This window comes from Tachypleus tridentatus, chromosome 1 (genome assembly GCF_004210375.1).
Source record: "Tachypleus tridentatus isolate NWPU-2018 chromosome 1, ASM421037v1, whole genome shotgun sequence".
In the NCBI taxonomy this organism is placed as follows: domain Eukaryota; kingdom Metazoa; phylum Arthropoda; class Merostomata; order Xiphosura; family Limulidae; genus Tachypleus; species Tachypleus tridentatus.
The window spans coordinates 133980736-133993717 of NC_134825.1; the positions used below are offsets into that span (position 1 = coordinate 133980736).

A 12982-nucleotide genomic window follows, 5' to 3' on the forward strand; every position below is an offset into this window, starting at 1 on the left:
TCATCTCCTTCTTTGGGAATATGAGAAAAAATACAAGAATTCAGTTTTCATGGTTTCCACCAACAATGCTGGTTAATAATATTTTGTATGACTAAAATTTTAATATATATTGTGACTATGTTCTATTTGTTATCATATTTATTTTAATTTTTATATTTGAGATTTTTATTTGAAGCATTAATCCTTTTAATGAAAACTGACTGATTGTAAAATTAGTACTTTAAATAAACCAGATTAGTAATTACTTTCAGAATGATGCCAACCATTGTAAGTAAAACTAAAATAAATATACTTTATTCACAATAATTTCTTAGTTCTAAAGATCTAATAAAAAATACTTTTAATATAAACTTCAGCCATCCCATATTTCTTTCACCTTATTGCAAAAGTTCATTTAACAAAGGACTAGCCAAATGTTTCTAATAAGACACTTTTATTATCATTGTTATTAATATCCTTCATTAATAATTTTAAGCACTTTTATTTTATGTCTTTTAGTCACTCATTTTTTATTGAATATATTGTTTTCTGTTAACAATAGTCAAATTACAAATATGACTTCTTTTCTGCGCTTTTACTAATAAGTTAAATTTCTTTCTTAGTGTTCTTGTGCTTAATTGTAATGTTCATTATTTTTCAGAAACCACCAATTGCCTGCAGTCTTTGTCAGAAGGAAGGACATTTGAAACAGGTATTTTTTTAACAGTTTCATTGTTTGGCATGAGAAATTCAAATCTCTGGTTTACCATTGTTTGACAACATCTTAAAAACATACATTTGTGTTTAGTTCATCTGATGTGTCTTTTGCATGAAATCAAAATATGAGCTTAAAGCTTGTTTGAACATAATTTGCAAAATATTCTTTTATGAAATAATGTATGGAGAAATTGAAAGAAGGTGGCAAAAATGGCTTAATCTTTTTCTTTTTAATAAAACTTGAAATATTTAATCTGAAACTTTAGCACTTTTTGGTGTTGTGTTTAGAAGAGAGAAAATTACAAATTTATGATGTAGGTCTTATTAATTTAGTTCTGTGAAACCTGACTGGGTTCATCTTTCTTTGGTGTAAAGATTGTACCATTCAATTAAAACATTACAAAATATATATTTGTAATTGGTCCTCTTGGCATTTTTTCAAATACTTCAGAATTGAAATTTATTTAATGAAGTGTCATTTATTTACTTTTATTTATAAAATTTAAGAAAATGCAAGTTTTTATTTTGTGTTGATTTCATCTTCTCTGAATGAAATCATTAATGTTTCTAAATTTCTTGAATTTTTTATGAGTATAAAATGAATGTCTTAACTTGTCAGGGGAAAGTCAAAATAGTTTTGAATAAAATAGCATCAATTTGAATGTTGTAAATTCAATATTAATGTAATTTTATTGATTTTAGCCAGTAATTTATTTTTTTGACCTTGATTATAGTGTGATTTAATTGTCTGTATCTCATCTGTGAGAAGTCACTGACTAGTGATATAGTTTGGTGATGTATTGTTAGAAGATGTTTTTGAACAACTTTTCTCCTAATTATGTCCAGAACACACATGGTTTTCAAAAGAAAATCATGTAGCAAATTTTCAAGATTAGTTAGATCATTTTACTTTCCTATGTATCCAGTTTTGTTTTGCTGAAAAGGCTTAGTTTACAATATTGACCTAAATAACTGCAAGGAAAATCAATATATAAACATATATTAAATGAAATAATCTGATTCACAATTCAAAAAAATGTTGGCTAATAATTTTGAAGTATTAAAAATTATTAACTTCAATGATTGTAACATAGTTAAACTGCATGGCTGTTTTTGGTTTTTTATAAACAAAAGAGAGATAAAATTTACAACTTTATAGAAGAAAACCCTTATGGAAAGTTTAACAAGAATTTATGAAGATCTAAAAATTAGTGAACTAAATCTTAAATATAGGTGAGTTTTATTTTTTAAATAAATAAATATGTAGCTAGCAAAATAGTTTCTACTTTTCAAACTGTGAATTTGTGAGCATGTTGCATATAAAAACAACATATTTTTCCATAAGCTACATAATTTGCAGAAAGTGCAATACAATCATACATTTATATGCAAAAAACGGCTCGTTTGGGTTGAGAAATTATTTTACATACAAGAGCGAACAACGTTTTGACCTTCTTCGGTCATCGTCAGGTTCACAAAGAAAGAGGTAACTGACCGGAAGCTGACCACATGTTTGAAAGGGGTTGTGTAACTGAGTGTCGGAATGAAGAGGGTGGGCTTAGATGTTTAAATATATAATTTTATTTATTTTATTATATTATTATAGGTATAAAGGCATTCCTTTATATTGGTTTATTTTGGGTTTAAGTTGTTGTATAAGTAAGGCTTCTTTAATTTTGCATTTGTTTATGTTTGTTTCTTTATTTAGTATTTGAGTGTTTTCTATGGTTATGTTGTGTTTATTTGACTTGCAGTGTTCGAAAACGTGTGAAGGTGACTTTTTATGTTCTTTGAATCTGGTTTCCATTTTTCTACTTGTTTCTCCAATATAGAAGTCGTGGCAGTTATCACATTGTATTTTATAAATAATGTTGGTGTGGTGTTTGTCAGTGTAGTTTTTACATAGTATAGACCTCAGTTTTGTGCCTGGTTTTTAATAAATTTGGTATTAACTGGAATGTCATATTTTGTTACTAATTTTTGCCAAATGTTGATTATTTGTTTGCTGATGTCAGGAATATATGGTATACAGTAGTATATGGTTTCGTGGTTTTTTGATTCGTGAGCTGTATTTACTTTAGTTGGTTGATTTTGCTTTCTGTCTAGGTGTGTGCATATAATGTTTTCTATGGTTTTTTGGAGGAAACTTATTGATGTTGATGAAGTATTGTTTTATTTTGTCTAATTCATCGTTAATTTTATCTGGTGAGCATAGTTTTATGGCTGTGTTTATTTGGTTTCTTAATATGTTGAGTTTTTGTTTTGTTTCATGTGCTTAGTCCCAAGGAATGTATAGTCCAGTATGGGTGATTTTTCGGTGGATATCTGTTTTGAATTGTGTGTCAGTTCTTGTAATTTTGAGGTTAAAAAATGATATTTGATTGCTTTCTTCCTGTTCACATGTGAAGTTAATGTTGGGATGTATAGAGTTAATGTTTTGAAAAAATTAAGTATGTGTTTTGTAGATTTGAATCCTGCAACCGTGTCATCTACATATCTGTACCAGTATAGTGGAGAATGTAATGCTGTGTTTTTGCATATACATTTTTCAACAAGTGTGTTTCTCAACATCACTGACAATCATACATAGTGTAATAATTGATTCACCAGGTTGTTTCATAAGTAATATACACTGCTGGCCAAAATCTTAAGGCCAATGAACATAAAGAAACTATGCATTTTGCGTTGTTAGACTCAACTAGTTATTTGAGTAGAGCTTCGAAAGATGAAAATAAGAAAAGGGAAAATAAAAATAAAAATCTTTTTTAGCATTTAATACGGAAAATGTGAATACTATGAAATTAGCCTAAATACTAGCTGGTCAAAAGTTTAAGATCACACTGAAATGAAGCGTTAATCGGTAAACACATAATGAAATTTAGTCATTTGTGTTCGAGTATTAGCATTGTCAACATCTCCCGCTGACATTTCCTGTTACATTGGGTAAAAAACATGGCAAAGGCTAAAAAGTTGACAGAGTTTGAACATGGCAGAATTGTCAAGCTACAAAAGCAAGGTCTCTTTCAGTGTGCCATCGCTGGTGAGATTGGGCATAGTAAAACTGCTGTTGCAAATTTCTTAAAAGACAAGAATTTCAAGTGGTCGGCCCAAGAAAATTTCGCAGGCTTTGAGCAGGAGGATTCAACGGGTTGTCCGGCATGACACCAGCCGATCATCGAACCAGATTAAGGCCCTTACGGACCCAGAATGCAGCTCAAGAACAATACGATGGCATCTTCGAAAGAAAGGCTTTAAAAACCGTAAACGTCTTTAAAGGCCACTCCTCCTTCCACACCACGAAACAGCTCGGTTAAACTTTGCTGAGAAGTACCAAACACAGGACGTAGAAAAGTGGAAGAAGTTTTTGTTCTCTGATGAGAAAAAAATTTAACCTGGATGGTCCAGATGGCTTCCAACCTTACTGGCACAATAAGGATATCCCACCAGAGACATTTTCTACATGACACAGTGGAGGAGGTTCCATCCAAAAATTTTATTTCTTTGTTTGAATTTTGTACAAAGCTACACAAGGGTGGCTTATTGTGCTAGCCATTTCTAATTTAGCAGTGAAAGATTAGAGGGAAAGCAGCTAATCATCACCACCCACTGCCAGCTCTTGGACTACTTACTCTTTTACAAACAAATATTGGGATTGACCATAACATTAGAATGACGCCACAGTTGAAAGGGTGAGTATGTTTGGTTGGATGAGTATTTGAACTCATGGCCCTCAAATTGTGAGCTCAACACCCTAACCATCTGGCCATGCTGGACTTTGTTTTGTCTGTTATCTGTTGAACTCATCTCTAAGTTATGTAAGTTATCTACATTGTCTCAAGTTATGTGATGCCTTCTCATTAAAGACAATTTTTATAGCTTTCAAACAAATATAATTTAACAACTAAATACTTTAAACAGACAAAAAAATTATAGAAACTATAAAATACACTTTTAAATTTTTACATTTCCTCTTGATAATATGTCAGTCTATTTCTTACTATGTCCAATCATATTTGAACTTTCTTTACAGTTATTGTTGTTTTTAGGTATTTTAACTCTCTTTATGTTAATCTAAATTAATGTAGGTGTATGAATAATGTTATGGCATTGTATCCAAAATATAATTAACTTGTGCACAGTGACTTGTAGAATGGTTTTGATTTTTTTTTCAGATACACAATTTTAGCACATAACTCCATCATCTCTTGATCAATTTGAGATCTAATAACAGTTTTGGTCTTAAAATGTCAAATCCTTTCAATTGGTGTATTTGACCACACATAAGGTCTTGTAGATTAATTTACTCTAATCCTACCTTAAGGCATTTCGGTTTATGGGTAGGCTGGTTGAGGTCCTGTTGAGTAATAAGATAAAATCAGGTATGCACTAGCCCCATGCTTTTTTATTGCTGGAGCACAGAAATATAACTAATAAAGAGGAAACAAGATATCATATATTAATTTACTTTTATCCTGCTGAAAAGAATTTCATGTGTCATATGGCTATTGAGGATTCCCTCTTGTTTTCTATTATACAATGAAGAACTATTTGTTGATTATATTGTAGACTTAATTTCACCAAAGTTATTATTGTAAATGAAATTGGTGGCATAAAGGACCAATATGTTCTTAATTTTCTCCACCCTCTGCTGTAAGTTGCAATTTCACCTATTAAAAAGTGTTCATTGCTTCAAGTGCAAAATGATTTTCATCTAAAAATTAAAAATACTTCATCTTAAAATTGTCAAATTTCATTTGCATAATCTATAAAATCTCAAAAATAAATGTCAAAGGTTTTTGTGTTTTATTTTCAAAAAACTTTATATTTTCTGTTCTTTTCTCTACAATTAACTCTTCATTTTGATACTGTATAGCTGTTTCTTATTAAATCCTGAAACAAATGTGAAAGGGAGGCTCAGATCTCCCAAGATCTGTACCTGTTTATACAACATCAAAGAAATACAGTTATGCAATTTTAAATTAGAAATACTATACGGTGTAAACAAACAGTAAATTTACACTTTATTTAACATCTCTGTGGCAGTGTTTCCATTTTTAATCCATTTTACAGAGTATTGAGTTACATTTAGTATTTATTTAAACCATCTTACTATAAATATATTATAGTGAGTTTATTATTAACAGTTATGTAATAATTCAAAGTTTTATACTGCATGAATTTTTATATCTATTTCAAAAGAAACCTATTTTAAAACAATAATTAGAACTTCAGCACATACTGTGACTACTGTTTTAAATCTCAACTTTAGAGCTATTTCAAAGAAACAAATCTGAAAATGTGAACTTGCTTTTCTTTATATGTCTAAAGTACAACATGTATAAATTGTTTAGATATAACATGAAACATTCATAAAACTAGTCTGAGAAAATACTATTGAAAATTCAATAGTCAAAGATCAACCATGCTCACTTTCATGAAGCTTAGTTGCTAAACAATTGTTCTAAGTTGAATGGCATGCTTATAACCAGTTGAAAGAGAAGATTTCCTGCTGTTTAGCTGCTTAAACCAAGAAATAGTAGTAGTGCTAAAGTTTGTTGAGAATGAGGTTCCCCGTCATTTGTCTATACATTCTTGCCTCCTATGGATAGTATTGCCAGACATTTAAGTTGCATTTAGGTTTTTCTTTTATATTTTAGTTAATTACATATTATTTGTGTTTTAAATTTCATATTTGACAGATTTAATGATTTTTATAAATCTAGTAGTTCACTTATTTATCTTCTCATCAAAACTTGGAAACAAAGGACTTGAGCAAAATATTTTGCTTACAGCTTCACATCTCTCCCCATCAATACATGATAACCAGTTGCTTTTCACTTTGTGACATTTTGTCATTAATGACTAAAGACAAAGAATTGGAAAGCAAAATAAAACATTAAAAATAAACCAAGTGAAAAGATAAAAACATATGACATTTTGCATATGACAAGAAAAATATATAAATGATGATTCAACAAAGAGATAAAAGATAAGTATATATTTAAATTTCTTAATTTTAAACATGAATTCACTATATGTTAATGATAATAGCTAGTTATTGATTTTGTACAAATAATGGAAAATGAAATATATTTACATTAAGAACTTGATACTTATTTAGGAGGCTCTAGAGATTATGCCAATTAATTGTGAAAAAACTGTAAAATAAAGCATGTTTATACTAAAAACAAAAATTACCTTGCGTGTTAACTATTCAAGTCCAAGTAACCACATTAAATAATGAGTTTTTTTTATCAAAATAGTATCAAGGAACAAAATTAAATATTTATTTGAAACTACATACTTTGTAGAAAGTCCATGTCAAATTACCAGTTATTTCTTATATAGTTTCATTTTTGTAAAGAACTTTCACACAAATCATTTTCATAGGGTTAAGTAGTTGAAGAGTAAGCAACAAGTGACAATGAGAATCAAAGTTTAGATCTTACAATCATGAAGTAGCAATGCTGGCGACCGCGCATGCGATGTACAACCACTTTAATGCTAGCCTGCTGCAAATACGCTGAACTCGGGGTCTAAATAAAATTTCGTTTTACGACCATGTTGTGACTTTCAGATATATGTGTTTGCTTTAAATTCAATCTACAAATGTTTATTGTTGTTTATAACAAAAGAAATTATTTGTTGCGTGCGTACTATATGAACAGGCAACCGATAAAAACGCCGATCACTGGAATAAGTTGTGGGGCTGCTCGTGGCGCATGGAGCGCATTTTTTCAGATCAACCCCTCTTTGTGTTTTGCCGCGAAGAAAACCGGAATGTGTTGACCTGAATTGATGTTAACCAATCAGAGCACAGATTTGCGATCACGTGAATGTTTGTTGTTTCTGTATATCTCGACAAAAACATAAACAAAGAATCACAGAAAGTCTACATTCGAAAAAAATTTGCGGCCGTGAGATAAGCCTGAATTATCTATACTAATCTGTTCTCAAATCCTATCTGTGAACACGACACTCTTTTTGTCATAACTTTTTTATTATTTAATATTTTTTTTAAATTTAAAAAAGTATTATTGTTCTTACATCAATGGCTTTAAAATTGATACATTTTTCATGAAATATTTTCACCCCCCATTGCTACATGAAGTATTTCTCCATGATAATTATGTTGCTTGGTGCATAACAGCATAAAAGATAATAACAAGATTTCAATGATTTTTAGATAGTTGAAATAATCAGAAAGAGTAAATAATTAAAAACCCCAATTTCTGTCAGATTATTGTTTTTGTGACAGTTGATTTAAATATTTATTTAGTCAATTATTGGAATAATTCAAATCTTTAATAATCAGAACAACAAAATTTAGTTGATTATTTGTAATATAGTCAGTTTTGGAATAATAAGAGAAACTAATTTCTGTTAGTTAATTATTTACCTGACATTAATCAAGTAGTTTATGAGATGCTAATTAGTCCAATTGCTGTTCGTGGGTAATTGATTATATTGATTAATATACCCAGCTCTAGAGCTTGTACTGAGAGGCTTATATAACTTAAGATATATGTGTTATGGTGGTTACAGTACAGTATCATGAGGCAAAATATTGTGAAGCTTCAGTGCATCTAGTGTAAATCATTATTGCACTGATTATTTTATACCATATACTAAGATAGTAACAAATTTTAAACTGTCTATAACATAGCCATGAGGACAAAAAATTCATGTGTTTGTATTAAGAATACTGTTCCATTTGTGAAATGTTTTATGTGAAATATAATGTAAATTATTTTGAAAGTGTTTATCTAAAATGGGTATTATGAAGGATTCAGTACTGTGAGGTGAGGTCACATTACAAAATTCTGTAACTTGTGTAAAAATTGTTGGATCATTGTATTAAATATTTTATTTCATGTAAAAGTTTTAAACATTTATATTTACTATTAAATTAGAATATACTTTTTATTTTGTATCTTTGCAAATTTCTAGGAAACTTCTCATATTTGCCCTCAAGTAGCACAGCAATATGTCTGTACATTCATGCTGCTAAAAACTAATCCTGACCTACAACAAATTTATTAAAGGCTTTCCTTGTTAAATTGTTATTGTTGTTTGGAGTAGAATTTTCTTTGTGAAAGAGTGAACGTTTTGGCACGTTTTTCTATACTTTAGGGAAATGTTGTAAATATGTATTTGAATTTTAATAACAATAAATAACACAATTATTTTTAAAAAGTACAAATGAATGTACAGTTCTGTTATTTTTACTGTATGATAGTTAACATAATGTCTCATCTAACTTTTGTATGTCTTTTATTTATTAGTCACATGTATATTAATTTCTTATAGTATGTAATATTATAGTATTTTTACCCACAGTTATAAAGTAGAAAAGATTTATTTGAAAGATTTCTGCCATCACAGAAAATTTGCCTTTAATAATGAGTGCAACTTTCAATAAGTTTGCAGTTTCTAGTAACTAATACAGTGAGTAGAAGCTTGTTTTTATATGTAAAATGAACCTTGAGACATGAGAAATTGCCTCATTTTATTTGATACATGGAAGTTATGATTTTTATTTTGTTTTTTCTTCATTTATCAACATTTTTTGTTGAATTTTTATAGGATTGTCCTGATGAAAAACTACCAGAAATAAAACCTCTTCCACCAATGACAGAAAGTTATTTACGAAAACTTGATACCATATGTAAAGACATTCTGAGTAGGTGATCGGTGTTTTTTTGTTTAGCTACAGATATTATGCATATATTAGGTTGTAGGGAAAGAAATGTAAAAAAAAATTCAACTCAGAAAAGACATGAATAGTTTGTCATAAAAGAAGTAAAAAATCTTCATTTTCCTACAAGGAGTGAATGCGTTTCCATTTCTAATGATTGTGCTTTTCAAAACTGGTATGATGGTGGTGAAAAAACATAAGAACTAATTTAAATACTTCTGTTCTATAATACATAATTCAAAAGAAGAAATCTTGTAATAAAAATACCTAAAGCAGTGATAAATAAAAACTGCATGAATATTTTAGCACTGGAATGAATTAGAAAAAATTAAAAAATATGTTGAAAAGTTAACCTAAAACAGAATAAAGATGTAGAATAAACTTTAAATTACTTATGTAACAGTGTAATACCACTTTTTATAGATTGTAAGAGTTATGTTTAGAGAATATTGAAAGGTTTAAAATTCAAGAAACTTGTGTATACTTAACATATTAAAATAATTTTATAATACACAATTAAATCTTTACTTAAACCAGTTAATGATTGTAAAAATTACTCTGCATGTTTCAATGTGGTTTCATGTCATCTTCAAGAGTGTGAAAAACAGTTACTGTGTGTTACATAAGTACAAAAGCTATGGTCATACGATACTAGTTTACAATTTAAAAAAAAAAGGCCATACCATGTACATACTTTGATTTTTTAACCTTCATCCTTATTTAAGATCAAAGTAGTTTTTGCTGTGTTTCATTTTTTCAGTGGTTTCTCTAATATTTCTAGCAGTCATATTATTCATTTTAAACAAAATAACTAGATGATATGTTCAGCTATTACAGGATTTTTCACTTTTGTTTTCAGTGTTTCTCTTATGTTGTTTATTCTTAATTTTAAGTTTCCTATAAACATACAAGTAAAAGCTAACTTTTTTTTGTAAACTTGAATGACATGATTCTTGGTCTGACATCATGATAACAAGGAAACATTTATGATAGCCCATTTTTTCTAACTTATTCTTGTTTTTCATAACAGTTATGCCCCAAAACAGTAAACTGTTGTATTCTTCAACATAGTGAGTAAATTGAATAGAGGGTTCTAGTTCTCTTTATGATGCTGCCATACCACAAACTTGTCATCGACATGCATAATTGATATTTCCCATTTAAGTTTGGCATTAACAGTTTCTAGCATATTCATAAAATGATCACACAACATATCTACTATTTCTTTAGTACAGTTAATGTTGTTCACATTATTAAATCTTAAATGAAACACTGCTTGACTAGATTAGAAGTAGCATACTTACAAAAAGTTTCAACACTTTTACATTCTAAATTGTGCCATTTTCCATTTTCTGGAGTCATAGAAATTCCCCAGAACAACTTTAGATTTTGAGTTGGAAACACAGAATTACATCTACAATTTTTAGTGTTTTTCTGATTGTTCAAGAAGTTTAGCACATTTGCATTTAAAAACAGTTCTTTTAATTTGATTGGTACAAATGGGATATTCCATCAAGTAGACTATTTCATCAGACTGCATAACAATCTACTTTGTTATTAGTTTTTACAGAACTTATTTCTGTCCCTTATTTGATAAATTTTGCAAAAATTCATCAAAAACAATTAAATTAGGATGTAGAGAGACAAACCACATATCTCACTTCTCTTCACTAAGAATACTTCACTTGGTGAATTTCCTTGGCATCCAGTTAATTGGTGGCTGATTCATTTTGTCAGGAAATTTATGTAACACATTGAGGTTTTATTTCAGTCTTCCACTTCTTCTAGCACTAAGAGTTTGTTAGCTGTGAATATTTTCACATCCAGGCATGTAATTTGTCCTGAGCTAACTTCTATGATGGGCTTTTAGCCTTTACCTTCTGTATCTAGTATTGTGGTTCATTGATGTCAGTGTTTTGTGGGTTTTTGTAAAATTTTTATCTGCTGCTTTCTCCATGCTATATGTTATATGTATTAAGAAAATAAAAGTTATTTCTTGAAAACATTTAAATATCTCTATACTTAGTATTTGTATTTCACACATACTTCACCTTTCTCTTGACATGAAAGTAGATTATTCTTTCATGTTTCCAGGTGCACATATTAATGGGTCTTTACCATATACTCACTTTTGAAGTCATGACTGGAAATGAAATGTGCCAGAGGTGTATAGCACTTATTTGTACATAACCTTAGAATAAGATTTGAATTATGCTTATTTTTATATTGGACTTACTTCTCGTAATTGCATTCTATATCTTTTATATTTTTGACCTATGAATTTAATTTTTAATATATAAATACATTTTTATACTTATCTCTGATTATTTTGCAGGAGAAAATGCTCCAGATGACGAGACACTTTTTCAAAGGAAAGAACTGCTATTGGAATTGGAAGCTTTTATACGTGAACTCTATCCAGGTATGAAAGACAGCAATAATATTAATAATATTGTTTTTGCATAATATTAAAGAGAGTGAATGACACTTTTTAGGAAGAATTAGTTTATGCTGTGATGCCATGGGAGACATGATTATCACCTGTAGGTTTGAACTACGGTGGATTCCCAACCATTCAGTGTGTGCAATGCTTTCAAAATAAGGAATTTTATAGGAATATTTCACAACCTTTTACGGAGAAGGATACTTGGCTAGAGAGATTGTTAGTCACATAGAATGTGTTACTTATATCAGACATCTGAAATATTTTGGTGCAATGCAACATTTACAAATCTGTGTTAAAAAAATTTTTGAACATGTTTTAGTAGGTTTTTTTTTGTACTACAAAAGCTAAAATGATATTTTCTTTGATACATGATGCAATGCTTTTGATGCAACTTTTTTTTTACACAAGTGAATTGTGAGATTCAAATTTAGAATTATTTGTCAAAATATCAGAGACTTTGATCTTTATACTTTCTAAAAGAATAAAATATGTTACATTCTATATAGCCAATATGAAAGACATATTTTTAGACTTTCTAGAAACTGAAATGCAGATTGTGTTGTTGCTGTGCCTCATACCTTTAGTACACTTTTCTTTTTCTTGAAATGGGACATACATGTGGTTTGTTGTGTGACTGCCACATGAACTACATATAGTGTTGAAGCTTTGTTTATAAGCATTGTAGTTATATGCATATAAACCTCAAGACAATCTAAATAACTTTTAGTGTTTGATTCCACATAAAATGCAATGAACAAATAACATTCCAATAGTTATCCTTCAATAAATTTCAAATGTAATTATAAGTAACATAGTTTATATTCTATTTTATTATCGTTTCATACTTTATCACTATGTGTATGTGGGTTCTGTATTTATTTTTATAAATAAGCAAGTGCTTATTTATATTACCATCAGACAGATAATTCTGAAATAATTCTGCTTAATGCCAATAAGGATCCAGATAAGTATAAGTATTTTTTTGACGTATATAGTAATTGTTTGATGAAAATCACAATGAAGTTTAAAAATCAAAACATTAACAAATATTTAACCAATTATCCTTATAGTTTTTAAAACAGTAATCTTTAACTCATATGTGCATGAAATTTAATTCAGTATACATAGTAGTTTAGAGAAAT

At 29.0% G+C, this 12982-nt stretch overlaps 1 protein-coding gene across 3 annotated transcripts in view; it reads left to right on the forward strand.

Annotated features, from left to right (window-relative positions):
* LOC143224752 (terminal uridylyltransferase 7-like) overlaps nt 1–12982 on the forward strand; it is a 151415-nt gene that overhangs the window by 98865 nt on the left and 39568 nt on the right. For all 3 annotated transcript variants that reach the window (XR_013013431.1, XR_013013432.1, XM_076453026.1), the window contains exons 13-15: nt 641–691; nt 9283–9379; nt 11730–11816. Coding sequence is in view for 1 of the 3 variants with exons in the window: in XM_076453026.1 (XP_076309141.1) it covers nt 641–691; nt 9283–9379; nt 11730–11816 (235 nt within the window). In the remaining 2 variants the exon portion in view is untranslated. The remainder of the gene's footprint in view (nt 1–640; nt 692–9282; nt 9380–11729; nt 11817–12982) is intronic.